The sequence below is a fragment of the Prionailurus bengalensis genome, chromosome A3 (assembly GCF_016509475.1).
Source record: "Prionailurus bengalensis isolate Pbe53 chromosome A3, Fcat_Pben_1.1_paternal_pri, whole genome shotgun sequence".
Lineage (NCBI taxonomy): Eukaryota > Metazoa > Chordata > Mammalia > Carnivora > Felidae > Prionailurus > Prionailurus bengalensis.
The window spans coordinates 666,757-693,997 of NC_057354.1; the positions used below are offsets into that span (position 1 = coordinate 666,757).

A 27,241-nucleotide genomic window follows, 5' to 3' on the forward strand; every position below is an offset into this window, starting at 1 on the left:
CAAAGCGCTCAGCGTGCCCTTTCCCGGACAGGGTGGGACGACCCTACTCAGATGCCCACGTCTTCCTTCCCAGCACCCTCAAACCCCATTGCCAAGTCCAGACCCTACAAACAGCGTCTGGATACGGTATCCGCAACTTTATTAGAGAACCTGTCACCTGATTAAAAGCAGGTCCACTGCGCGCGCGCGCGCGCACACACAGGTCCCGGAGAGGAGGGAGCAGAGCGTTTCCCCCACCTTCCAGTCCTGGGCTCAGGCGGCAGCAGCCAAGCGCCTGAAGCTCCACCCACAAAACAAGCAGCCAAGGAAAGTTCTGAAGAGGTACCTTTTAGCAGACCCTCCCCAGACCCTAAGGGTACTTCGGGGCTTCTCATAGGCAGGCGCCGATCCTGCTGCCATTTCAGGGGCATCCCCACGGGCACTGGCCTGGCCCGTGGCCCGCACCCCGTGAAGGGACAAGTGCCCCAGCTGCGTCCCAGCTGGGACAGAGGCGGCGTCCGCCTGCCCGAGGGTCTCCAGCCTCACTGGGGCTCTGGCCAGAAGACCTGTGTGATGCTCTGCTTCCTGGCAGGGGCGTGGCAGGCCGGGCAAGTCCTAGAGGCCTGCGGAGATAGGGCAGTGCTGCACAGGCGCCGCCCCCCGCCCCCCCCAGCTCCCGGCCCCCCAGGTGGCAGACGCGCAGCAGGCGGGTCCGCAGGGTCCCGCCGCCAACCTGGAGGAGCCGTCGCCAGCAGGCCCGGCAGCGGTGGAAGTTGCAGGAAGGGCACTGGAAAGGGACCGTGTCCTCCGCCCCGCAGCCGGGGCACGCCGAGCCTGCTCCAAGGGGCCGCTGTGAGCGCCGCGGCAGCTGCGCCGCCCCCACTGCCCACACTCCCTGCGGCCCCTCCCAGGAGACCTACCGGACTCGGAGGGCGCGTGCCTGCGGGGGGCGCTGGGGGGCTGGCTGGGAGCCCCCACATCCCCGGCCTGCCTCGGTCTAAGGAAGGCCAAGATCTTGCTCTGGGTCCTCCCGGGTTTGTCCTGTCCTGGGGGACCTGGAGACACAGGCGCGAGTCTGAAAGGGTGGTTCGGGCTGATCTGCGGCCCCCTTTGCAGGGCTGCGTGGGGCTCCAGGGGCACCAGGTGGTCTCCCCCCTGCTCCCCCCCGCCGCCGCTACCTGGCCTGGAATCACCGTGGGCGAGGTCGGGAGGCACGGTGGGGGTCCCGTCCTGGGGACACGGCGGCTCAGGGCCCGCGGTCGGGGCGGCCGGGCCCATCAGGTCGGCGCACACCTGCCGGAAGCGCTGCTGGTGGCGCGGTCTCAGGAACGCGCCAAACCCTGTGGGGAGAGCGATCAGGCCCCGCCCGCAGCGCCCGGCCCCCCGGCCCGCGAACCCCCAGCCCCGCCCCCTCCGCGGCCACTTGCTCTCCAGCAGGTGCAAGTCCTCCGGCCTTGAGGTAGTGAGTGCGGCCGCCACGGCCACCACCTTCTCGAAGTCACCGTCCCGTCTGTAGGCGGTGAGCGCTGCGAGGAGCTGGCTGCAGCCTACGGACCCCAGGGCCTTTCGGACATCGGCCAAGTAGGCGCTCCCCACAGGCGGGCCTTGCTTCTCCACCCTGGGGGCTCCAGATCCACCCTCTTTTGGACAGCTGCTGGGGTCTCCTGGTGGGGAGATGGACAGGATCATGGCGGGGATCTGGGGCCCGAGGGAGCTCCCCTGGCACCCTTCACACCAGCCTGCTCCCTCGCTCTGGGGTTGCAGAGCCAAAACGGCACCCGCGCCCCCCAGGGAGGACGCCAGGGCTCTTGTGCTCTGCTTCGAAGCCTCTCTGGGGACTGGTACCTGCCGGGGCTGGTCCGCAGACCAGGTGAGGCCTGCCTTGATTCAGGTGCTGTCCAGGGTCCAGTTGCCCAGCTGCACCCTGGGACAGGGTCAGCTTTGGGTCACACTCCCTCCTTCCTGAAGAAATGGGGACACACAACGAACCACCCAGCTGGTTCCCAAGGGTCTGGAGTGCTCCCTGGGGAGGAGGCAGGTCTGTCCAAGGGGAGACTGACACCTGCCACCCTCCTCTGACCACAGCACGACCCAGGCTTGAGCCCCCACCACAACCAACTGCTGCCAGGGGACCAGCAGAGACACCCCAGTGGGCACCAAGCCCAGAAAGGAGAGGGGTGACTCTTTTGCCGGAAAGTCCCCTCCTTGGGGCCAAGGGGTCTTCCTAAGCCAGCTCCCCACCCCCCTCCCTGATACCTATCCTTGGGGAAGTCCCTGCTCGGGGGTGAACTGTTTGCAACCGGGGACACAGGCTCCCAGGCTCTGAGGTGCAGGGCCCACTCCTGGCAAACACAGGTGGGGACAGGGTCCCAGCCTGGGCCATGCATGCTCTGGGGGACACACACCTCACCCTCAGCGGGCCTCCATGGGTGAACAGTCCCACCCACGAGCAGGGAGGCTGGGCCAAGCTAGCATTGCCCACCACCCCCGCCCCCCGGACCCGGACCCGGGGTACCGCCCGCTCACCCCTGGGGGCCTGGGCTGACGGAGCGCCCCGCCTCTGAGGAAGGCTGTGCTCAGGCCGGTAGCCGCAGCCATGGCCTGTCCACTTCAGGCAGGCCTCCTCAAACTGCTGCTTGTGGTGTGGCCGCACGAACTGGTAGAAGCCTGTTGGAATGGTTCCACCATGCGGCCCCCGCGTGCTGAGCTGGGTGGAGGGCTCTGGGGTCGGGGGCCGTGCACCGGAACCTTTTCTAGGGAGCAGGGACAACCAGGGACCCTGATGCCCGCCCACAAGCCCCCCTCCCCGCCATGGCTGCCGCACTGCCCCTGCCCCTGGGTCGGGGGACCACCGCGGGCCAGGGCACCTTGGAGCAGGCCGTGCTTCTTGGGATCCTCAGCAAAGAGTGGGCCGAGACAGGCCACCAGAGCCTCAAAGTCGTCAGAGCCCTTGTAGTCCTGCAGGGCCCTGGTGAACGTGTCGAAGCTGGCCTGGCTCAGCGCCTGCTTCACGGCCACCATGAACAGCTTGGCCCTGCCCGCCTGTGTACTGGCCGCCGGCCCCTCCTGCTGGACACAGGGCCAGGGGCCCCATCAGTCAGGACCCACCCTCCCCTGTCCCAGGGACGCTGGGCTGCTGCTGTGGAGCACAGGCACTGGGAGGGACACCCCGGCTCCAGGGCACGGCTGGCCTGGCCCCAGGAGGGAATCCACAAAGACAGCCATGCCCCTTGGAGAGCAGCAGAGGCCAAGTGTAGTTTTGCTTCCCCTGGGTCGGGGGCTCCTACTCCTCAGCCAAGTTCCCTGCGCCCACGCAGCAGCAGACAGCCCCAGCCCGAAGGATGGTCAGATCACAGCCAGAGGGCACTTCTGACCAGATGGGGGACCTAAGACATCACTGTGCCTCACTCGTGCTGCACAGCTCAGGCCCGGACGCTGCCGGGGCTCTCAGCAAGAGAACACAGAAACCAGACAGGAGGGGTCCAGGCTCCCCAGTCTCCGCCCACTCCACCCACTTCCTGACAGCAGCAGTTCCCAGACGCCCAGGGAGATGGACAAAGGCAAGTGGTGCATGGGGCTTTCCAGAGCTTTCCTGGTTCAGAGGGACTCAACTGCCCTTAAATCCTTCATCTGAGGCTGAGAAAGCAGACCCTCCCCACACTCGGGCATGTCAGCACCCACACTTGAGCCAAGGGCTCAGCTCAGGGGGAGCTGACCTGGCTGCCAGCCCCACACCAAACCTGCCCAAAGGGTGAGGGCCCGATGTCTGTCCAGCTGGACCTGTCTACCACCCACAAAGTGGTCTCCAGGAAAGACAAAAGGAAACGAAAGGCCCAAAGCTGACCACAAGTTTGCAGGACTCCAAAGTGTGGAGGAGCCACCCCCGGTGGGAGGGACCCTGTGGGCCCCAGGCAGGGCCGCACTGGCAGGGCCGCAGGACCCCATGCCGTTGCTGGGAGCTCTGCGGGGTCTGAAAGGTTGTCAAGGTGAGAAGTTAAAATGCAAAAGAGACCTGGAGCCCATGCAGGCCAGGCCCTGCAAAGATGCTGGGAGGCAGGAGGGAGGCGGGAGGGGGCCCAAGCCCAAGAGGAGGGCGGGAGGAGGCCCTCGGAGCTGTCAGAATAGGCTCACCTACTAAGAGATGAGGCTTAAAAGACCCTCCTTTAAACATTGCAGCTGAACAAAGGTTGGGGGGGGGGGCAGGCCTTGGAGAGCCAAGGGCATGGGGCCAGGCTGCACCCCTGGGAAGGCAGCAGGGAGGCCAGGCCCAGCCACACCTCACACTCCCTGGTCGGCACCGTGCGTCCTGGGCCTCCCACCAGACCCCGTACGTGGGACGCTTCACGTACCCGGCTGCCCACCAGCCTGATCTTCCTTCTGCCTCCTTTCTGCTGCTGTGCAGGCCTCTTCTCACGTGGGAGGGACAGGGTGGAGACATGCGCTGCCTGGGGGGGACACGCTGTGGTCCTGGCCACGCCCTCAGAGCCCCCAGGCCCCTTGTGACACTGCAAGGGCCCACAGTGGGAGAGAAGAGCCCTCTCCTGGGTCCGGCCCACCAGCCTCCCCCGTGGCCCAGATGGGAAGGGTACGGAAGGGATGGGGGGAGGGGCCGCCTGCTGTCGCAGCCGGGCTCACCCCAGGCCCCAGGGAGCAGGACTGGGAGGGGAAGGGACTCTGCGGCAAGCAGGGCACGGGGGCTCCAGGTCCAGCCAGAGCTAAGGGCTCCAGCGCAAAGGCTCCAGGTGAGGAGCTGTGTCCCCCCTGCCCATCCCCACCCCCAGCTCAGGCTCCCAGAAAGGGCTGACCTCTGGGGCAGCAGGAGCTGGACTCTGACTGCTCGTGCCAACCCCCAGAGAACCAGCAGGGGCGTGTAGGGCAGCACCAGCTGAGGACTGGGGGCGGGGGCGGGGGGGCGTGCCAGGGGTGTGCCGAAACTCAACCACCCGCCTGACCAGGGGGTTTACAGGAGGGAGAGTAGATGTGCCCCAGGCTTGGGAGTGGGGGGGGGGGTGCACGGGTCTGTCTCTGGGGCCTCCCGCACCTTCTCCTCCCCAGGGGAGGCCTTGTCACCAGGCCCCCCAGCCAGATGCTCGCTGTGTTCCAGGGCTGCCAGCAGCCCCACAGGCCTCTGCTGAGCGAGGGCCAGCTCCCGCCCGTACTCCACACACAGGCTGCTCTCGGCGTCCCTGGTCGGCGACCCTGTGGGAGCACAGATATCAGCAGCAAAGCCCGTGGGAGGAAGGGGGTGATGGGGGTGGGGGGAGGGGGGACAAGTCAGGTCTGTCCCAGCAACACTCAGGCTCAGCCAGGCACTCTGGTCACTGGACTGAGCGCACCGGTAGCCAGCAGGAAGCACCCCAGGCCCCCAGCCCGCAGGGCCCCTGCCCAGCCATGTCCCTCAGGCAAACGCACCCGCGGGTCTCCGCCTCAGGCTGGGGACGTGCACATCCAGACTCTTGGCTTTCCTGGTGGAGAGGGGGCCAGGCGACACGGCCACCATGACAGCACCTTCTCCCTCACCCAGACTTGGGGCAGCGAGTAGGGGGGCCGGCACCGGCATCTGGACAGTCACAGAGAGGTTGGGGTCGCGCACAGACCCATCCCCTGGGTAGGGCGTGAGGACGCAGCCAGCTGGGCATTAGGAACTCACATTTTTCTGGGCGACACGGAAGAACTGGGCCACGTCCCGGATGACGTGGCCGAAGCTGTCATACACCTTGACGTGGGGGCGCACCCAGGAGGGCAGCTGGGCTCTGGCGTCTGCGTGAGTGAACCTGGCAGGGCGTCGGCTGTCAGACGGGGAGCCCCGCCCACCCCATGGCCCACGGCCCACAGCCCAGGCTCACGCTCGCTGAGGGAAGGACCAGAGCCTAGCTGGCCACCCTCGAGGCTGCGTGGAGAAGAGCCGCACCTGTGGTCACAGAGGAAGATGGCCCCGTAGTCGTGGCGATGCCGGATCACCCGCCCGATGGCCTGGTTCACAGCCCTGGACGCCTGCTGCCGGTACCACTCGTGCCCGGAGAGGAGCTGTTGGGGGGGAGCTCAGTCATGGGGGCTCTAGACCCTCCTCCCCACTCCCACCCAGGCCTGTGGCTTCTCACCTGACCTCCAGGCCCGCTGCGGCCCTTCAACTCGTCCAGGAACTGCATCTTGAGGACCACCCGGGGGTCCATGCGTGGGGGGTACGGCAGGCCCGTGACGATCACACCGCGGCCATTCGTGTCAGCAAAGTCTAGCCCCTCGCTGGCCTGGGGGCGTGAGTACTCTTTTCCCCGGTCTGCCTTCCCCAAGGGTCTGCCCACGCCCAGGTCCTCACAGCCACGCATGTACGGGTGGGGAGAAGCCTCCCACCCTGAGCCAGGCCCTACCTGGGGTTCACGGCTCCCGGGGTCTCACACTCCCGGAAGCTCCTCCACCCTCCCCACCCGCAGCCGGTGAGGGGCGCTCACTCTCAGTGCCTAGACCCGATGCCCGCCAAAGGGCTATCCAGCCTGGGATGCCAGGGCTGCACCCTCCTCACTCCTGCTTGCTGGACACGGGGCACCAGGGAGGCGGTCGGACTGGCCCATCCCACTGTGTCACAGCCCCCAGGTCATGAACTGTGAGCTGCCTCCGACACAAGCACCAGCCGGGGGAAGACAGGCTGGCGGGTGTGGGGCACAGACCCTCAGCAGCCTCACCTTCCCCCGGCACACAGCCAGGAAAGTAGCCCCGCTGGACCCGGGGGAGGCGACTCGAGTGTAATAAGCATCCACCACCTGGGAGGAGACACCGGTCAGCTCCTTCCATCCACGGAAGCGAGACCCCAGGTCTCATCCTCTGAGATGAAGGGCTGTCCCAGCTCGGAGGTGGGCGAGCAGAGTTCTAGAAGCTTCCTCATGGCACAGGTTTCCCAGGCTGACCCAGAACCTGTTCAATGTTTCCCAGAAAGCATGGGGACCCCAGGGCTGGGCTAAGGGGGCAGGGGAGGCTTGCTTCAATGACGGCCCCTCAGACTCGAGGGTCTGGGGCCATCATCCCCATGCCCAAACTTCCTAAGAGGTGACCTGTCAGGGCCAGTGGCCAGCCTGGGGCAGCGGAGCCCGAGAGCTCAGACCTCTGAGAAGCCACCTTTGCTCCTCGGCTCCACAAATAGAGGCTTCAGGGACTCCAGCTTCCTGGCAAAGTCACGGGCCTGTGAGGAGAGACAGGGAAGGGGGTGCCCATCACACCTGTCACATCTGGCAGGCGGAGGGCCACATTGCAGTCACCTCTGCCTTCTCACACAAATGTTCGTGCTCTGGCCCTGCCAGAGCCTTGGCTGTCTGGGGCTCCCCTCCCACCCCCAGGACACACAGAGGAGGGACGTACCCGCCAGAACTCCAGGCTTTTCTCCATGACGGGGTAGGAAGGGAAAAAGACCAGGAGCCCGTGCGGGACCACGCGGGCGATGTTGCCTACAAGTGCCACGGTGGCTATGTCAGCGGGAGTAGGTGCTCAGAGAGGCTGCCAACGATACCCCCTGGGGACAGCAGGTAGGGCAGGGACCCCAGACACCAGGGAGTGGGTGGGACCTCAGGATGGAGGCCAAAGCTTCCCACGGGCACTCACCTAGCGCCTTGCCGAGGGAGGACAGGCATGCATCAGAAAACCTGCACAAAGCCAAAGGCCCACCATCGCGAGGGTTCCAGCAGGTGGCACACTGCCCGCCCACCTCCTTATCCACCAGGCCCCCTACCGTTTGTCAAAGGCAGAGCTCAGCTGGGCTCCATCGGGGCCTTTGGGGACGATCCCCACCCAGATCTGGTGCTTGTCGATGACGTGTGGGTTCTCCAGGCAGACTGGGAAAGGGCTGGGGCAGCAGGGTGGCCCCCGTGAGGTCTTGAACCCCAGCACCTGGCGGCCCGCGGCTGGCCCTGGGACCCCCCGCCCCCACAGGGCACAGGGCAGCCTTACATCTGCAGCTCCAGGGCGAAGGAGGACACGGGGGCCAGTGTGCCGCTGGTGAGGATGAGGGTGCGGACGCCCTGACGGACCAGCTCGCGCATGCTGTGGCCGGGGCTGAAGCACCAGTAGCTCAGCACCTTCCCTGTGAGGGGGAGTGTGAGGCTGGGTGGGACACAGGAGGCCTGCCACAGGCGGCCGCTGGGCCCCGCAGCCCACACGTACATGTCTGAACACGCGGACCTGCCTGAGCCCTGAGCTGAGGGTCTGGGCCAGGGCCCCTCTTTCTTCCTTCAGGCGTCCTGGGAGCATGGGCGGACCCAGAGCAGACCCGCAAGGGGAACATACTGGGGGTCACCTCCAGAAAGGCCAGCCAACCCAACCTAGACTTGCAGACACGGACGTGTGGCTCAGGGCACCGAGAGCAGGCAGGCAGGCTGCCATCACGTGCCCCTGGCTGAAGGGCACACCTGGAAAAGGAAGCAGAACCCAAGCTCTGCTGGAGGAGGAGGAGGGAGGGGCCGTGCTTCCCGGAGGCGGGATCAGTGCTTCCCTGGAGGGGCGGGGTCTGCGCTTCCCTGGAGGGCGAGGCCAGCGCTTTCCCGGAGGGGACCGTCGTCCCCCCCCCCCCCCCCCCCCCCCCCCCCCCGCAGGCAGCGCCAGCGCTGAAGTCACCAGCAACAAGACAGTGGTGTCCGGAAGCGGAAGCAGCCGTTCCTAAAAGTGCCTGCCTCCTACTGGCCCCCAGCTGGGTCCGGAAGCTTAGGAAATTAAACCAGCACAAGAAGAATGACTTTAAATAGCACTCCAAAGTCCACACTAGGTCATGGGTCAGCAGGGCTGTTTCCAGAAAAGAACCAGTCCCCTCCTGGGGCCAGAGAAGGTTTTTCCACCTTCAGGTGGGAATCTGGCCCGAGATGGAGGGGGAGAGCGGGGGCTGGGTGCTCTGGCCTCTCCCAGCAGGGCCGGCCTGCCCCTTGCTCACGCACATCCTAGCTTCTCGGGAAGGTCAGCAATGAACCGGCTTCCCACAAACGCCCAACTCGGGGCGGCTATTTCTGAGAATTCACATGAGCTCCGAAGTACACAGGACACAGGGGACGCCCCGCCCCGCTGGCCATGGATACCTGCATACCCTGCCCACGTGTGAGTGCTCCCCCAGGGCGGGGGGGGGGGGGGCAGGCCCCAGTGCTGGCGCAAACTGCTTCCTGTGACCTCACAACACGCGAGGGTTGCGCTGGTCTCCTTGCCTTTCATGGAAGCTACTTCCTGCTCTGAGAGGCCAGGTGACTCGCCGAGGGCACCCTGTGACCCTCCTGCTTGGCGCCAGCCTTGCCCATGGGCCCAGCCCCCCTCTTCCTGCTCGGCTCCGTGGGATGGCTGACAGAGGCATGGAAGGGGGTGTGCCGGCAGGGCTGGGCCCAGAACACAGACCACCAGCCATGCTGAGGGGTGACCGGGACAGGACAGTGACCTGACCTTGGGACCCACTGCCCCAGACGTGCCTGGCAAAGCCCACTCCAAAGGCCAGGCTGCATGGGGTGCTGAACTCTGCCTGGGATTGCCGGGACACTGGCCACCACCAGTGTGGACCACACCACACCACAGGGACACACACCTTGGCCAGGACAGGCCAGCCTAGCCTCACACCAAGAGCCACGGGATGCCTGACACAGACCCCATCCTCAAGTCACAAGTGGCCCCGTCTCCAGGACACGTGGAAGCAGGTAAGACCAGTAACAAACCTGGAGAGTGGGACGTGGGGTCAGGGTAACAGAGGCAGCACCAGAGGGACCGAAGTGGCCATCACACATGACCCTGGGGTCTGGAGAGTGGCCTCGGCCTGAGCTGGCCCCACACGTGTCCGCTCGGTGGGACGGCATTAAAGCAGCACACCTGTGCCGACGTGAATGTGCCCAGGTCTCCCCTCCCCGTGGGGTGGGGGACCTGGCTGTGCCCTCGCTCCACGGAAGCCCTTCAGGTGACTCTGGGTAGGCCCTGTGCCGTCGGCCAGCTCTGAGGCCCTTCTGTCTCCGCCAGCTCTGTCTGGTTGAGCTGTGGGGTCACGCGGGGCAGGCTGTGCCCGGGGCGGGGGGGCCGGGGGCGCTGTGCGGAGCTGGAACAGGGGAGCGCGGCCCCGCCCCCCCAGGCACCATACCTTGCTTTCTGGCCGCTGTGGCGTTCCAGGCGTCTGATCGCCGAGCTGTCCTCTGGTGACCGGCATCAGGGTGGATGTGCACCTGGAGGGACAGAGGGGACAGCATCCCGAGACCCAGCCCCAGGGTCCCCCCCGTCCCCGAGGCAGCCCCTACCTTGTAGGATTGAGAGACCCCAGGCCCCATCACGGAACTAGACACGCCCTCCGCAGGGTCTGCACTGAACACAATCTGAAAAGCAGACATGGGGGACAAAGTCAGCAGAGACACGCTGGTCACACAGCGTACAGCAGGGGCCACCACTCCTGAGTCGCCCCCACACACGGGACGGATGCTCAGGGCATTGTCATCCCCTACCCTGCCTCTGAGCTCATGGCATCCCTGCTGTGGGACTCCAGGCCGAGGGGCAGGAGTCGCACTTGCCTGTCCCCTCTCCTGAAGGACCCCACGGCACCGGAGACACAGCCATCCCCCAGGGCCCCCTCTGTGGTAGCTAATCCGTGTGCTCTCACAGGGAGCAGGCCTGGGGTGGTCAGGGAGCCAGAGGAAGGGACTCAGTTCATCCCCAGAAGTAAAAAGACAAAAGCGACCCCTAACTAAAATAAAGAGAACCGTACTCTTGGCCAAGGCAACAAATGGAGAAAAAGAGTCGAGCGGTAACTTTGGGGAAGAAGGCGCACGATGCTGGAAGTTAACAAACCACATGGCGGGACTGCTCAGAAAACCAAACGACTTTTACAATTAGAAGGAAAACTTAGTAAGACAGTACCAGGAGGCCGACAGAAACACCAAGAGTGCCCCAGGATGCCCTGGGGCCCAGCGGCTTCCTGTCCACGGCTTTGCAGGTGAGCAGGTCTCACGCCGCCCCAGGGCAGGCTGCACCTGCCCCATCCCTCCTGAGGCTGCCTCTGTCTGTGTGGGCTACATACCCCCTTTCTCACCCTACCTTGAGGGGATCTGAGTTTCGGGAGGTACGAGGCTCTACAGCCCGCCTGGGGGTGCTCTCAGTGCGGCCTGTGACATGGGCTACCTGTCTGGCCAGCCCACTGACATCCTGTAGCCCCGGGGCCAGCCCAGCACACCCCCTTCCCATAGGAGTCAGGTCTGGGAGGAGCAAGAGCCCGGTCACACTTCCTACAGCTGGAAGGGACACACCAGAGAGAGAAGCTGGCCTACAGGCAGCACGGGGCAGGCAGGGACACGGAGCCATCTGCCAGGCCCACTGAGAGCGGCTGCCAAAAGAAATTCCAAACCAATGGGGTAGGGGTGCTTGGGTTCCAGTGAGTCTGCGGGGGAGAATCTGGGGAGGGGAGGGGGCTGCGTGGGACCGGGTTTGAGCTCAGGGCACCTGTGGAGGGGACAGCAGCCCTAGCCCAGCGCCCGCTCATCTGCAGGGACCCTGAGATCAGTGGGGAGTACACGCAGGGAGCAGCTCAGAGGAGAGGGCCCGCCTGGCAGGAGTCTCAGACAGGGGCCAGGGTACCCAGAGACCCGACAGTCACAAGAGGCCATGGCCCCAGGCAGCAGTGGCCTGGAGCGCCTCAGAGAAGTGCTGGGAGGACAGCAAGGCAGGGCCTGGCACGCCAGGACAACACCTACCCACACTTCACACTCAAGGAGACGGAGCCTCAGGTACCAGATCACGGTGGCTCTGGGGGACGTATACCTGCCTTTCCCTGGGCTGCAGGATCACCCACTCCTAGCTCCTCCTCCCTCCCCCCCATCCCAGTTGGACCTCCCCCTCCTGGCCTCCCCCAACCCCAGGCAGACCTCTCAGCCTGGCCTCCCCCCACCCCAGTTGGACCTCCCCTGCCTGGCCTCCCCCCAACCCCAATCGGACCTCCTGCCACCCCAGTCGGGCCTCCCAGCCTGGCCTCCCCCAACCCCAGTCGGACCTCCCCCCTCCTGGCCTCCCCCAACCCCAGGCAGACCTCCCAGCCTGGCTTCCCCCCAACCCCAGCCGGACCTCCCCCGCCTGGCCTCCCCCAACCCCAGTCGGACCTCCCCCGCCTGGCCATGCAGGTGTGAAGAAGCACCACTGAGCACAGAGCCTCCTGTGTCTTGTTTCAGCAAGGACCACTAGCACCAAGAGTCCTCTTAAGAAAGGGCTAGCGAGGCCCTCATCATAGGGTCCTTTTCCTCAGAAAGGGACGGTCCTTGACAGCTGGCCCGGCAGCCACTCGACTGAGGGAAACAGACCCTGGCTTGTCCACTTGAGCTGAGAAGTGGCTCAGCCAGACCCAAAGACGGCTAGCTGGACACACGACAGCACCCCGGGGGGCAGGAGGCAGCCGTGTCCACAGGCCCTGAGGTGTGTTATGTCCCCACTGGTGGCCTGGCTAGGGAAAGGTGGGGTTTGCATGCGCCAGGAGGGGCTGCCCTCACCCCAAAGTGGATCCCAGAGGCCAGAGTGAGGCCAGTCTGGCCCAGAGAACATGCTGGCCGCGCCTGCCGACTCTGAACGCCAGCCCCATGGGCCCCACCTGGGCTCACAGGCGTTGCCCAGACGCACTCACCCCTAGTATCTGAATGCCTCTCTGGGTGGGCTGGCCCAGTGGCCAGACAATGGGGCTGGGTAGACAGAGTCGATGGCCTCTCACTCTGTGATGGACTCATGCTTTGACTTACCTCTGAAAAGCTGCTTCAAGAAATTACTTGAGAAAAGGTGAGAGCGGACGGTGTGGCCACGAAGCCTGCCTGAAACCCAGGGGACCCCGCCAGGCCCCCACACCCCCTGGCCCCCGGGGAACCCGCCCTGGACCTGACTGCCCAGAGCAGCCAAGCATGGCCCGCTCCCCTAAGGCCTCGCAGAGCACCTCCAGGTTAAGAGGAGACACGCTTCAGGTGCCGATTCGAAGCATGTGGCGTGGGCGCCTTGGCCTTGCCCCAAACCTGGGAGAAGGAGGCACCCCTCGACCCCCATCAGGAAAGGAGTCGCCATACCTTCGCCATAGGCCCACCCTACCTGGATGATGTCTGAGAGCTTCTGCAGCCCCGCCGTGTTGGTGAACGGCCCCGTACCTGTGGGAGCAGCAGATGCTGGCCATCCCGCACCTCTGCCAGGGAAGGCCCCGGACCCTCCGCCCTCAGGAGCCACGAGCAAGCTTGGCCTCAACCCAGTGTTGGTGTGGGGCGCGCCCTTGCGGGGGGTGGGGGGCAGTTCCCACACTGCTGCCAGAACGTCTCCGGGGGGGTCGGCGGGATGAGAACAGGCTCTGTGCTCAAGTAAGGCTGAGGCTGCTGGGCCACCCCAGGGCCCAGGAGCACAGCAAAGTGACCGTCTGAGATGAGAACAAGGCCCCACCCAGCAGAAGTGGGCCCACGGTACAGCCTCTGGGTGGACACAGGATGCGGGGGGCTCAGGGGAGAGGCTGGCGGGACCCGTGGCTCAGTCGCCTAGCAGGTGCCTCACCACCCTTCCCCTCCGGGGCTGACCAGGGAACGTGCTTTACAAAACACATGCCCGTTGAACGGCAGCGAGGCTTCAACACCCCAGGCAGAAAGGGGGATCTGGGGGCAACGTTCCTGCCTGGGGGTGCAGCAGGCTACAGCCCTGAGTCAAGGCCAGTGTGGGGGCCAAGGTGGCCGCGGGGCCCAATGGGGACTCACGTCCTGCCAGGTGCTGGATGATCTGGTCCAGGGAGTCGAGGATGCAGCCTTTGGTCTGAAAGGTTATCTGGGCTTCGGCAAACAGCTCAAAGATGTAGCTGCAGAGGACAGAGGCTCAGGCAGGGCCCAGGCCGCCTCCTGAGAGGAGGCCAAACTTCAGAGCCCTGAGTGTGAAGGAAAAGGCAAGGCCCCACAGGGCAGCTCTGGGAGGCAGGTAAGCCCTGCCGTCTGGGCCGTGAAGGCCGAAGGGCCTGGGGCAGCTGGGAAGCAAGTGGGAGTCCCACAAGGCTCTGAGCACAGTGTGACAGATGGGCTCAGGAAGAAGGCAGGCAGCAGTGCTCCAGCACATTCTAGAACATTCCACACCTCGAGAACCTGAGGCTGGATCCCAGCACAGCTGTCAATTGTGCCCTGAGGAAAGCTACAACCGGCCCCAGGCCACGATCTCTCACCTGCCTTTAGGAAATAAAGCCAGGTGCCCTGGGCTGCTGAGACCACAGTCCTGCACACCCCGGCCAGCCATCCGGGCCTACGGGCGGCCGGAAGAGGAGGCTGGCGGGAAGATGCGCACAGAAGCTCCTCACTCTGAAGGGTGGCTGCGCTGTCGCCCAAGGGCTGGGCCAGAGCGGGAGAGGCCGGGGCCAGGGCAGCTGGGCACTGTAAGGAGAGCCGGGCACACCCACTGTCCTTTACCTCCCTGGCTTGGTGACACCACTCTGGTCCCCCGGCAGCTCAACGGCATCAATGGCCCCCTCCAGGCGAAGCAGGATCACTGTGGGCAAGGGGTCGTCAGGTGCAGCCCGCCCGGCCACGCTGCAGCGGGGGAGGGCAGCACTCACCCTTGAGCTTGGCGAGGTCTTCCAACTCCATGCGCAGCCCTGGGAGAGCGGCAAACGCACAGTCACTTTCCACCGCCACGCACCGCATCCTGGAGACAGGATTCGGGCCGGATTCCTGCCAGTTTCCCCAAGTCGTGGCGGTCTGGAGGTTCGCACAGACCAGTCCAACAGGCTCTGAACCCTTCCAGCCCGGCTCTGAACCCTTGCAGCCTGAACGCGGGCCAGAAGCAGCGGTGTGAGCTGGCGGTGTCTCACCTCTAAGGACACGCGAGCACACACACACTCGGATGCTCGCTGGAGGCCCAGGACAACGACCCAGCTACAAAGTGTCCCAGCGCCCGCCTCGTGGCTCTTGCGAGATCAGATCTCCCGCGAGAGGAAACCAGGACTGCTTGGAGACTTGGCTGGAGCCAGATGAGGGACAGGAAAAGCGTGGACAGGTGAGGAATATCCCAGTCTCCCTCAAGGCCTGGCGGGGCCACGCTAACGGCCAAAGATGGGACCCTGAGTTCAGGGAGGATGAGGCTTAGAGCAGACCGTGTTGAAACACAAGTGCCCACTGATGACATTAAAACTACTGTCCTGAGGGGCGCGTGGGGGGCTCAGCCGGTTGAGCGTCCGACTTCGGCTCAGGTCACGATCTTGCAGTTCAGGAGTTCAGGCCCCGCGTCCGGCTCTGCTCTGACAGCTCGGAGCCTGAATCCTGCTCTGGATTCTGTGTCTCCCTCTCTCTGCCCCTCCCCTGCTCATTCTCTCTCTCTAAGAATAAATAAACATTAAAAAAATTTTTTTTCAACAAACAGAAAACCCCTACTCTCCTGAGGGGGACAAGGGACCAATAAGCAGTCGAGAATAAACTCCCAAATATGAAAATTGGGAAAATAAAGGAAAACAAAAAAAGAAGCATCTATTCTGCTTTTCCTATAAAAACAATATCACCAGGGGCATCTGGGGGGGCTCAGTTGGTTAAGCACCTGACTTTCGATTTCGGCTCAGGTCATGACCTCATGGCTTCATGAGTTCGAGCCCCACATTGGGCTCTGCGCTGACAGTGTGGGGCCTGCTTGGGATTCTCTTTCTCCCCCTCTCCCTGCGCCTCCCCATCTCTCTCAAAATAAGGTTAAAAAAATTCTTTTTTAAGTTTTTAATTTCAATGATGTCCAATTTATCTTTTTTTGTGCTTGTTAGTTGGCGTCTTTTTTTCTAAGGTTTTATTTATTCACAAAAATCTCTACACCCCATGTGGGGCTCAAACTCACAACCCCGAGATGAAGCATCACACGCTCTTCTGACTAAGCCCACCGGGCTCCCCAGCTGGCACCACTTGAGACCACGGGCCTGTGTGCAGTCCCAGAGAGGGACACCGAGGGGAACGGGCCCCAGGTGTGGGCTGTGCTGAGCGGCCTCCTTCCAGGGAGGACGGGGTGGAAAGGAGAAGAAACCAGTGGCTGCAAAGAGGCCCCGCACACAAAGGGGCTCGCCTGGCGGTCCCGGCCGAGGGTCCTAAGTCACACACAGCTGGCGGGACGGGACAAGAAGGGCACTCTCCCAAGCCCGGGAGCCCCAGCACGGCCCTGAGAGAAACATCAGACGCATCTGATTAGGGCACACGCTGCCAAAGGCCTTATCAACCTTCCTCCCGACCGACTGTCAAGGTTTTTCAAACTCAAGGAAAGTCTGAGAAACTCACAGACAAGAGCTGGCTGGGGGGGGGGGGGGGGGGGGGGGGGGGGCTGGTGTCACGTGGTTTTCTGGGACAGAACAAGGACATCACGTGAAAACTAAAGATATCAGCCACTCCACACCCACAGCACAGCCCTTCCCAGAACAGAATCCACATTCCTGAAACAACTGAAAAAGCCTTCAATTTCACTCCCGGAAGGAAAGCAAACGAACAGCACACCGCGGCCCGGTCTATTAGACCGGCAGGATGAGAAGGCCCAACGTCGCATTCTGTGGCCAAGGCTGTGGGGACGCAGACCTCTGCCCACTGCCGGTGGGAGTGCAAACGGTCCCCTGCCACCAGTGATGAGGGGCCCAGGGTTCAACAGCCCAACAGCATGCTTCCCTGTCGACAGCAGCCCCGGATCCTGGAGCTGACCCTGAAGTGCGTGTGCCATGTTGCCCCCACGGCGCCGTTTGTGACCGGGGGTGTTGGGAACAGCCTAGATGCCATACGGACGGACATGGGGCATCCACAGGGGGACTCAGGCAGCCGAGGAGGAGGGAGCCTCTGCAAGGGGAGGCCTTGGCCGGGCATGCTAGGAACGAAAGCAGTAAGGTGCAAACACGCGTCTCCAAGGAGCACACGGCCCTGTGTGCAGGGGAGAAGAGGGAGGCAGCAACACACGCTTGTATCTGCTGCTTTCGTGGGGGAAATAAAGCCCAAAACAGAATAAACCAGAGACTGACAAGACACTTCTCGAGTAGACGATGACTTCTGGACCCACGTTAACATTTCAAATGCTCAAGAAATAGCAAAGGCGTGATAAAATCAACAGAGGGAGAAAAATGCGTAAGAAGTGAAATCTAAAGGAGAGCAAGGGAAGCGGAGAGGATGATGAAACGACAGTGGAGCTGCAGGCACAGCCGAGCACCAGGGCACAGTATGCGGGCTGCACACTTGGGCCGCCGACAGAACGGGTACGAGCGAGCGTTCGGCTCTGGCGGGGAAGCCTGCCGTTATCACGGATGCGTGAGCTGTTTAGAAACAACCGTCTGGGTATTCCAGGATAAAACAAGTAAGTGGACTATTGGGAAAAACAGAAGCCAGCTTTTTCCACTATCAAAAAAAGGATGGGGGGGGGGGCACCTGGGTGGCTCCGTCGGCTAAGTGTCTGCCTTCAGCTCAGGTCATGATCTCACGGTTTGTGAATTAGGGCCCCGCATTGGGCTCTGTGCTGACAGCTTGGAGCCTGCAGCGGCTCCTCTGTCCCCCCTCTTTCTCAGCCCCTCCCCAACTCGCTCGCTCTCAAAAATAAATGAACATTAAAAAAAAAAATTCTAAAAAAAAAAAAAAAGCCCCCATGTTTATAGCAGCACTATCAACAATAGCCAAAGTGTGGAAAGAGCCCGAATGTCCATCGATGGATGAATGGATAAAGAAGACGCGATGTATATATATAATGGAGTATTAGTCAGCGATCAAAAAGAATGAAATCTTGCCATTTGCAACTACATGGATGGAACTGGAGGGTATTATGCTAAGCGAAATCAGTCAGAGAAAGATAAAAATATATGACTTCACTCACATGAGGACTTTAAGAGAAAAAACAGATGAACATAAGGGAGGGAAACAAAAATAATATAGAAACAGGGAGGGGGACAAAACAGAAGAGACTCACAAATACGGAGAACAAACTGAGGGTTACTGGGGGGGGGGTGGGAGGGGGGATGGGCTAAATGGGTCAGGGGCACTAAGGAATCTACTCCTGAAATCACTGTTGCACTAGATGCTAACTAACTTGGATGTAAATTTTAAAAAATAAAAAATATAATTAAAAGTAAATAATACATAAAAAGGGTGGATCGGGGCTCCCGGCTGGCGACTCTAGACCTCAGGGTCCTGAGTTTGAGCCCCACACTGGGTGTAGAAATTACTTAAACAAATAAATAAAAACAAGACAAAATGGATGGGAAGACCGACGTGGACGGGGAGAAAGCGAGGATGAGACGCACGGTTTCAGACAGACTGGAGCGTGTGCGTGAGCCCGCGACCCCGCACGCACGGGCAGGACGCTGCCCTGCCGTGTAGAGGAGCAAAGTCTTCCATACGGGGAAATTCCAATTCGGAAATGAGCGGCATCCGGGGGTAAGAAGACACGTCATTTTGCAAACATTACGGTAATCGTTACTTCAGAGACGAATCGCGAACGGACGCCACAGGTTACTTAGAAATTACAAATGGAAGAGCAGAAACTTCATAGCAGGAAAATCCGGCAGTCGTCACTTACCGAGTGATCAAAGTTGGCGTCACCAACAACGCACACACAGACGTGCCGAGCCTCGTCTGTGATACGAGCCCGAGGGCGCGGCACTTGTGGACGGTCCTGAGCGGAGTCACGAGGGCACATCTCACACGTCCCAAGTGCAGGGCGTCCAACGTAACTAACCTTTCTCTTCACAGGTATCTAGGCCACAGAAGAGGATATCTGTCCAGACCACAGCTCTCAGGCCACAGAGACACGGCCACGGCGTGGCTCCCAGACCACGACATTTCCTCTGGTTGTGTCTCAGGCTACAGTGAGGACGGCTGGACAAATTCTTGACAAGAGTGCACTATCGATGTTGGTCCCCCGGTCAGAGCAAGGCCACACGAGAGTGTCCTTGTTCTTGGGAAACAAACGCTGAGATACAGAGTATCGGGAAGGACGCACAAAGAGATCATCCGTCCACAGAACTCAAATAGAAACAGGAGAAAAACAAAAGATGATTTTAAAAACGAAGACTAAATCGGAAGGAAAACCAAAGTGAACGCCTGCCACGGCGACTTCAGAGAAACAGGAGAAAGGGGGCAATTTTTTACAAGTCAGGAAAGACACAGGAAAGACCTTGAGGCAGAGGAGGCTCGGAACGCGTCCCAGAAGAAGAAAACCGGAGCCCATAACAAGAGCTGAGCACGGCAGGCCAGGACACTTCCGCGGACGCAGAGCAGTCTGAAACCACGTGTTGAGGGGGCACGTCGCATGGCGGACACTGAGACACTACGACAAAGTCACCGCGCTTTGGAGAGTTCTGAGAGGACACAGGACTTGAAAATAAAAATCTCAAGATAACAAGGTTTAAGAAAAACATAAGACCATCCATCCAGATAATCCACTTCTAGGTGTCCTCGCAGAGAAACACGTAGCTGTTCACTCAAACACACGTGCATTCGGGCGTTGAACACAGCTCTGATTCAGCAGTTCTGATGAAGGGAAAATGTGAAACAGGTACAAACGGGCAGGGCTCCGTGGGGGCAGACAAGCTCCTGTGAGGCTCAGGGACCTGGAGCCCGAGACCAGCTCGGGGGGCCCGCAGGGCCGCACCTGTCTTCATGACGACGCCACCCCTCAGCATGACACACAGTTTGCCTTTCCCCTCGGATGGACCGGCCTGGACGGACTCGGGAGACCTAGAAGACGATACATCTGTGTTGCCCGGCGTTGCCGGCACTACCTACAGCAGCAGCGGGAAATGAACGCAGCATGTGATGGGCGGTACCGCATCAGAGCAAAAGCAGAAAGTTACGGCCCAACCACCTTTGACAAAGCCAGATTATTGAACAGATCTTCTTAACCATAACAAGATGCCACTCTTTCAATTTTTAAAATACAGTCGTTTTTTTTAAGAAAAACGTTCTTGGGGCACCTGGGTGGCTCAGTCGGTTAAGCGTCCAATTTTGGCTCAGGTCATGATCTCACGCACAGTTCCTGGGTTCGAGCCCCGCCTCGGGCTCTGTGCTGACAGCTCGGAGCCTGCTTCGGATTCTGTGTCTCCCTCTCTCTCTGCCCCTCCCCTGCTCATGCTCTCTGTCTCTCTCTCTCTCTCTCTCTCAAAAGAAAGGAAGGAAGGAAGGGAAGAAGAGGGAGGGGAGCGGAGAGAGATAAAGAAAGAAAAGGAAGGAAGGAAGGAAGGGAAACAAAACATTATTTGTGTTAACATGCCACGGACTGAACCACGTTCTATAAAAAGATCTGTTCGGGGCGCCTGGGTGGCGCAGTCGGTTAAGCGTCCGACTTCAGCCAGGTCACGATCTCGCGGTCCGTGAGTTCGAGCCCCGCGTCTGGCTCTGGGCTGATGGCTCAGAGCCTGGAGCCTGTTTCTGATTCTGTGTCTCCCTCTCTCTGCCCCTCCCCCGTTCATGCTCTGTCTCTCTCTGTCCCAAAAATAAATAAACGTTGAAAAAAAAAAATTAAAAAAAAAAAAAAAAAAAAAGATCTGTTCAATTCCTAACCCGTGGTCTCTGTGAGTGTGACCGTATCTGGAAACAGGGTGTTTGCAGATATGATCAAGTTAAGATGAGGTCACTGTGCACGACAGTGGGTCCTACTTCCGTGACCAGTGTCCTTACAAGAAGAGGGACATTTGGACACAGACACACGGGAGAGAAACCCGCGTGAAGACGCAACAGAGGCTGGAGGCTGGACAGACGCCCCAGACGCCTCAGGAGCCTTAGTGTGGAGCCAACGTGTGGGCCTCAGACTCGGGCCCCAGGGCGGGGGCGGGGAGAGGGGGGTCCTGTAGTTCCAGGTCGCCCGGCTTATGGCGTGTTGTTACGGCGGCCCTGGAGCCTCACGTAACGCGTAATGGCTCGTTACTCACAAGAACAAATACATCGTCGTGACCTGTTTAGTCTCTGTTTGTTTAGTTTCCATTTCTAATACAGGAATCATCGATAAACATAATTCACGGGAAGACGAATCAGTAAGGTTTCTTCTTAACTTTAACTTTTTTTAGATTTAAGTTTTCATTTACTTATTTTGGGAGAGAGTGTGCGCGTGAGTCAGAGAGGGGCTGAGAGAGAGGGAGAGAGAGAATCCCAAGCAGACTGTGCACTGTCAGCACAGAGACCGATGCGGGGCTCAAACTCATGAACCGTGAGTCAGACACCTCACTGACTGAACCGCCCAGGTGCCCAGAATTCAGTAAAGCGTTAAGAACATAAAGGTCCAAACCAAAACATTTGAGAACTTCTGTGCCAACCACACAAGCGCCGCTTACGAACCCTCCGTCCATCGGTGCGGGGCTGTGGGCGAGCCAGCGGAGGCCTGACCGAGAGGGCAGACGCAGGTGCCCTGGGCAAGAAGGGAGCATGGAGTCCGCAGGGGGGGCCTCTGCTCCCTCTGGAGACTGTTCAGTCTCCGGTCGCAAAGAGGAAGCTCCAGCTGGCCCTGCCGGCACCCCGAGCCCGACGGCACGACACAGCAAAGCCTCTGGAGACGCCACCGTGCAGAGCACAAACGTCCCAAACCTCTAGCAACCAGACAGGGGAGGTGCCTACGGCAGAGCGGTCCTGCTGTGACCTTGTCAGCCACTGACAGAGGCCGCGGAGCGGATCCACGCAAACTAACCATGGCCACCAAACACGTGCACGTCCAGCACAATTACCCTCGTGTTCAGGAAAACACCGGGAGGGGACTGTGAGGAGAGTAAGCCACATACGAGTAACGCTAGCGGGTCTTTGATAAATGACGTACTTCACAGTTAACACGTGTAAGTTTCATTTTTATACAGTGGAGTCTCCACCGCTGGGAAACTGTGGAAAGGTCTTCAGAGAATGATGGAACGGTCAGCGGGCACCCACTCCCTGCTCCGTGAAGCCCCAAGACCCTCCTAACATAATTCATCTTGGGGCGCCTGGGGGCTCAGTCAGTTAAGCCTCCGACTTTGGCTCAGGTCAGGATCTCACTGCTCACAGGTTCAAGCCCCACATCAGGCTCTGTGCTGACAGCTTGGAGCCTGGAGCCTGCTTCCGATTCATCTCTGTCTCTCTGCCCCTCCCCTGCTCCTGCTCCCCCTCTCTTTCGCTCTCAAATGTAAAACGTTGAAGAAAAAAGAAGTTCACCTTGTCCCCAAACGACTGAAGAAGGCGCTGGGACCGGAGACCACCGGGCAGCCTGTCTCGTCTCTCGTCTCCCACCTGCAAACTCACCTGAGGCGGCAGAGTCCGCACTGAAGTCCAAGTGGAACTCGCCCTGCTGTGCCACCTTGGTCTGCTCCTCCAAGACCTGGTCTATGGCGTCCAGTCCAGAAGCCATGTCATGGGGGGTCAGGTCGAAGGATGCCGACTCCTCACACATCTTTTCCTGAGAGACCAGCATACACGTTACAGCCAAACGGGGCAGGGACTCGGGGGTCCAGGAAGCCAAGGTGCGGGTGAGGGTACAGGAAGCAGAGCCCCCCCCCCCCCCGCCAAAGTCCCCCCTCCACGGTCTCTAAGGCCAGGTCACAAACTGGTCCAAAGATGGCCATCCAACCACACGAGTGTCTAAAACTTCGTCAGCAGAAAATTTCCCATTAGAATATAGATTTCTGGGGGCACCTGGCTGGCTTAGTCAGAAGAGCATGCGACTCCTGATCTGAGGATTGTGAGTTCAAGCCCCAAATTTGGTGTAGAGATTACTAAAACAAAATAAACTTAAAAAAAAAAATAGAGAGGGGCGCCTGGGTGGCTCAGTCGGTTGAACGACCGACTTCAGCTCAGGTCATGATCTCACGGTTCGTGGGTTCTAACCCCATGTCGGGCTCTGTGCTAACAGCTTGGAGCCTGGAGCCTGCTTCAGAGTCTGTGTCTCCCTCTGTCTCTGCCTCTCCCCAACTCATGCTCTGTCTCAGAAATAAATAAACATTAAAAAAAGTTTTTTTTTAAAATATAGATTCCTGGTTTTCCTCAAAAATTCTATCTGGCCCACTGGACCTATCGTCCCCCATAACAATGCCTGGAACCAAGCGGAAGCTTGAGGGTGGCCACCACTGTCCCAGGACGCAAGGCTCCAGAGCACCCAAGCAGCCTTCCTCCAGTGCCCTGGCCAAGGCCAGCCATTCCTGGAAACACAGGCCCTGAGCGGGGGTCACAGGAACGTGTGAGGCAGGGTGCAGGTGAGAGAGAGGGGCCAGGAGGTGGCCTCTTTGAGCCGAGTCTGGTTATGGCCACCAACGGGGAGCATCAGGCCAGGCGTCCACCGAGAGACAAAGAGAACAAAACAGACGGGAGGGGGGTACTGGGGGGGATTCCAGGTGGAAGTGGGCCACGGGGCCGGACGGCGTGCCTCGCCTGGGGCTCGGAAAGGTCTGCACTGCTCTCCGCAGGAAGGCGGCAAAGGAGAGGCGTGGCCGACGGCCACCCAGCTACTCACCACATTGTGAGCTTCGTCGAAAATCACAACCGTCCCCTTCAGGTCAATGCTGTGCGCCCGGCGGCTCTGCACCAAGAGGGGAAGGACGCAGGGCTGGAGCCAAGAAGCACGAGGCAGGCAGGGGTGGGCTGGCCCTCCCCCTCCTCCCCAAGCGTCACCACCGCACCGCCGGAGCCGCGGGCAATCCCCTCCACTCCACCCACCCGCCGCTGAGCTGGACTTCAGGTGGCCCTTCTGGCGACACACACGGCACGAGGGAGCAGGTACGCGACCCCACACCGCGCTCGCCACACAGCCGAGGAACGGAGGAGGAGCAAAGCGGGGCTCAGCCTAGCGTTCCCTCGGGGTGGGGCGGGGTGACGTGGCTGGGGTCTAGGACTACAACTTCTGCGTCTCCACCGCAGCTGACGTTTCCATAAACAAAGTGCCCGGTTTAAGTGCGTGGATGGGTTTTGACAGACGCGAGCACCGCGGCTACTGCAGCCACACCCGCCTGCTGCCCCGAGGAAGGGTCTAGTCTCAGGAACTGAACGAGCAAAGGCCCCACCGGCCCCTGTGAGGCCAGGGACACCCGCTGACGTCAGCACTCGGCAGCCACGCAAGCAGACGGCTCACCTTGGCGTCCAGCAAGTAGTTGTAGGGCATGAAGATGATGTCAGCCTGCTGCTTCAGGTTCCGAGACAGGTAGTACGGGCACAGCCTGTGGGGAGCAGGGAGGTGGCGCCGTGAGCACCACAGAGGGGGGACCAGGTCCCCGGAGGGGCTCCTGCTGCGGGGCAGGCGTGAGGAAGGAGCCCTTGTGCTGCCCGGGGCCCAGACAGGAGCCGGACCTGGGGACGGTGGGAGGGCCCACAACTCACACCTGAGTCTCTGACCAGGGACTTCGGCTGGGTCACCGATTGAAAATTCCACATAAACAGGGGCGCCTGGGTGGCTCAGTCGGTTAAGCGTCCGACTTTGGCTCAAGTTACGATCTTGTGGTTCGTGGGTTCAAGCCCCGCATCGGGCTCTGTGCTGACAGCTCAGAGCCTGGAGCCTGCTTTGGATTCTGTGTCTCTCGCCCTCTGTCCCTCCCCTGCTTACGCCCTCTCAAAAATAAGTGAATGTGCGTTAAAAAAAAATTTTAAGCAAAAAAAATAAATTTCTACGTAAACAAAAACCCCAATGCTATTCCTGGGTACAGAGCTGAGGCAGTCAGAAAGAAAACGCTGAACCCCATCTTAGCACAACTTGGAGCCCCGAAGCCGTGAGAGGCTGATACACACAGCAGAGAGGCAGGCATGTCTGTGGGAACGGGCCAAGTGGGGAGGGCAGGTGCGCTGCCCACCGGCTGCTGGAAGCCACAGTGCGTCCTCCAGGAGGCCAGAGCTGCCCGTCAGCACAGCGGTGACGGCTTCCCTGCCTGTGTTCCTCAGAGACGCTTCCGTTTTTCACACTGAGCAACTGTTAGCTTTAGGACCAGTCGAGGCAACGAGGACCACGGCTCATGGTGTCCTGCCAGAACCCGCCCGGAGGACGCGGTGGCTGCTGCCTGGCTGGGAAGGGTCTTACTTGTGCTTGTTCCCACTTTTGACCAGGTCTTCAATGTCCAGGACGGAGGTAGTCAGCTCCTGCTCCAGGCTCTTCTCTGGGGAAAGAGGCAGGAGTAAGGACGTGTCCTCGGGCCCACTGAGTCCCCGCAGACCCCAGAGGGACGCCCAGAACAGCATGGCTCCCACATAGTGAGCAGTGGCCACGGCCACCCCAAGACTCTCCCTCAGGGCAAGACGGGGCACCCCCCCACCAGGGACTCCCCAGAGAGAACTCCTGCCCTGTGACCCTGAGGGTCACCTGGGAAGGACCCCAGACCTTAAGCGATCCTTAGGGAGCCCTGCCCTGTACCTCAGAAGGTGGCTGCTGGCCTGAGACTGATAAATAGGAGAGGGGATCCCTGGGAACTTGGGGGTTACGGGGCTGGAGGGGGTGCACAGCCCCACAGCCCGTCACCACCATCCCAGACACTCTCGAGGCCGTGCCCTGGGAGCATCTGTCTTACTAGTAGGCTTCAGTCTGGCACCAAGTTGCTTTCTCTCCCCGCCCCCACCCCCAAATGTCAACAGTGCAGGGAGCACAGAGCAGAGGCAGGGCAGACGGGAAGGATGGGGTGCCCCGAGGCAGAACCCACCTGACAGACCCAGGGCCCCTCCCTCGGGATAGCAGCCCATAAGCACCACACCCTGCTGGCTATCCACCCTGCTGGCTGGACAGCCAGGTGGCCCAGGGCAGAAAGGTGCTCCAGAAGGGGCACAGGACCTTCCCAGGGCCCCAGGAACCCTCTGGGGAGCTGCTTTAACCCGGCCACTCGGGAGCCCTCTCCCAGGCTGGCGGGACCAGGGCTCTTCTCTAAAAAACACCCGAGGGCCCCAGGGCAGCCTCCTGTGGAACTGGGCTCCTGGCTCCCGGCCCCACTGTGGCAGGTACCAGGCCCAGTCCACTGCAGAAGCCGGAACACAGTGACCCGACCCCGAAATGGCCCCAGGGACAGCAGGGAGAGAAGCTGCAAGCTGGCACCGCCACAGCAACAGAGCAGCCAACCACAGGCTCTGTGGCAGGCCAGCCGGAGCCCGGACACCTTCCTGGGGCAGGAGTGTGGGTTGTGAAGGGGTCCCAGCCAGCGCGGACCCCGGCACGCAGATGCTGCGGGCGGCCAGCAGGACCCTTCGCCTGCTTCCCCAGATGCAGGCCAGGCAGCACTCCGGCTCTGCACCTCTCTTCCTCCTGCACGTGCCTCCCCTCCTCTCAGACCCCTCCTGCAGTCTCTGCTCACTCTCCCCAGCGCTGGGCAGCTTCTGGCGATGCCCCCTCACGTCCCACAGCAGGGCAGAGGAGGCTGAGACACGGACCTCGGACAGGGCGTGCGGCAAGAACCAGAGCAAAACGCGGAGGCTGGGGATCAGGGGAAGACCGATGGAGGCTGGAGCCAGCAGGGCAGATGGGGCGGCACCCACACTCTGCCGTGCGGGGCGGGGAGACCGGAGGGGGGTGGTCTGCAGCCCAGAGGACCAGCACACGCCAGCTCCAGCACCGACTCCGCTTTGGGCTGAAAGTGCCCCTCAGCTCCCACCACCCACCTCTGGACTCCTGACCCACCCCTGCTCCAGCACCCACCAGACAAGGTAAGGGATACTGCAGGTGGGATGGTGCAGGGGGGGACAGTGCAGGTGTGGATGGTGCGGGGGGGACGGTGCAGGGGGGGACGGTGGGGGGGCACGGTGCAGGTGGGGACGGTACAGGTGGGGACGGTGCGGGGGGGATGGTGCAGGGGGGGATGGTGCAGGGGGAGACGGTGCAGGGGGAGACGGTGCAGGTGGGGATGGTGCAGGTCTGGATGGTGCAGGGGGGCGGTGCAGGGGGGGACAGTGCAGGGCGAGATGGTGCAGGTGGGAACGCTGGGGGGGAGGACGGTGCAGGTGTGGATGGTGGGGGGGAGGACGGTGCAGGTGTGGACAGTGTGGGGGGGATGGTGCAGGGGGACACAGTGCAGGTGTGGACGGTGCGGGGGGGACGGTGCAGGGGGAGACAGTGAAGGTGGGGATGGTGGGGGGGGAGGGTGCAGGTGTGGACGGGGCAGGGGGAATGGTGCAGGTGTGGACGGTGCAGGTGTGGACGGTGCAGGGGGGGGGGGACAGTGCAGGGGGAAACGGTGCAGGTGTGGACGGTGCAGGTGGGGATGGTGCGGGGGGGATGGTGCAGGGGGGGACGGTGCAGGGGGAACGGTGCAGGTGTGGATGGTGCAGGTGGGGACGGTGCAGGGGGAGACAGTGAAGGTGGGGATGGTGGGGGGGGTGGGTGCAGGTGTGGACGGTGCAGGGGGAACGGTGCAGGTGTGGACAGTGCAGGTGTGGACGGTGCAGGTGGG

General features: G+C 61.5%; 1 protein-coding gene across 21 annotated transcripts in view; it reads right to left on the reverse strand.

The window, feature by feature from the left end:
• Positions 1-122: 122 nt before the first annotated feature.
• Positions 123-27,241, reverse strand: part of RTEL1 (regulator of telomere elongation helicase 1) — a 32,797-nt gene continuing 5,678 nt past the window's right edge. For 3 of the 21 annotated variants that reach the window (XM_043553418.1, XM_043553419.1, XM_043553417.1), the window contains exons 7-36: positions 24,895-24,970; positions 23,959-24,043; positions 23,344-23,409; positions 22,140-22,293; positions 14,507-14,545; positions 14,361-14,439; positions 13,668-13,765; positions 13,024-13,079; positions 10,215-10,289; positions 10,061-10,142; positions 7,915-8,047; positions 7,697-7,810; positions 7,570-7,610; positions 7,330-7,415; positions 7,076-7,153; positions 6,660-6,737; positions 6,081-6,227; positions 5,891-6,006; positions 5,630-5,753; positions 5,392-5,539; positions 5,021-5,178; positions 4,329-4,424; positions 2,847-3,045; positions 2,506-2,646; positions 1,825-1,941; positions 1,407-1,643; positions 1,158-1,319; positions 900-1,034; positions 713-813; positions 123-602 (exon numbers count right to left, since the gene is read on the reverse strand). In XM_043553418.1, the coding sequence (XP_043409353.1) occupies positions 522-602; positions 713-813; positions 900-1,034; positions 1,158-1,319; positions 1,407-1,643; positions 1,825-1,941; positions 2,506-2,646; positions 2,847-3,045; positions 4,329-4,424; positions 5,021-5,178; positions 5,392-5,539; positions 5,630-5,753; positions 5,891-6,006; positions 6,081-6,227; positions 6,660-6,737; positions 7,076-7,153; positions 7,330-7,415; positions 7,570-7,610; positions 7,697-7,810; positions 7,915-8,047; positions 10,061-10,142; positions 10,215-10,289; positions 13,024-13,079; positions 13,668-13,765; positions 14,361-14,439; positions 14,507-14,545; positions 22,140-22,293; positions 23,344-23,409; positions 23,959-24,043; positions 24,895-24,970 (3,302 nt within the window). In that variant the 3' untranslated portion in view covers positions 123-521. Of the gene's footprint in view, positions 603-712; positions 814-899; positions 1,055-1,157; positions 1,320-1,406; positions 1,644-1,824; positions 1,942-2,505; positions 2,647-2,846; positions 3,049-4,328; positions 4,485-5,020; positions 5,179-5,391; positions 5,540-5,629; positions 5,754-5,890; positions 6,007-6,080; positions 6,228-6,659; positions 6,738-7,075; positions 7,154-7,329; positions 7,416-7,569; positions 7,611-7,696; positions 7,811-7,914; positions 8,048-10,060; positions 10,290-13,023; positions 13,080-13,667; positions 13,766-14,360; positions 14,440-14,506; positions 14,546-22,139; positions 22,294-23,343; positions 23,410-23,958; positions 24,044-24,894; positions 24,971-27,241 lie in introns of all 21 variants that reach the window. The other 18 variants (XM_043553405.1, XM_043553404.1, XM_043553406.1 and 15 more) reach the window with 14 other exon arrangements.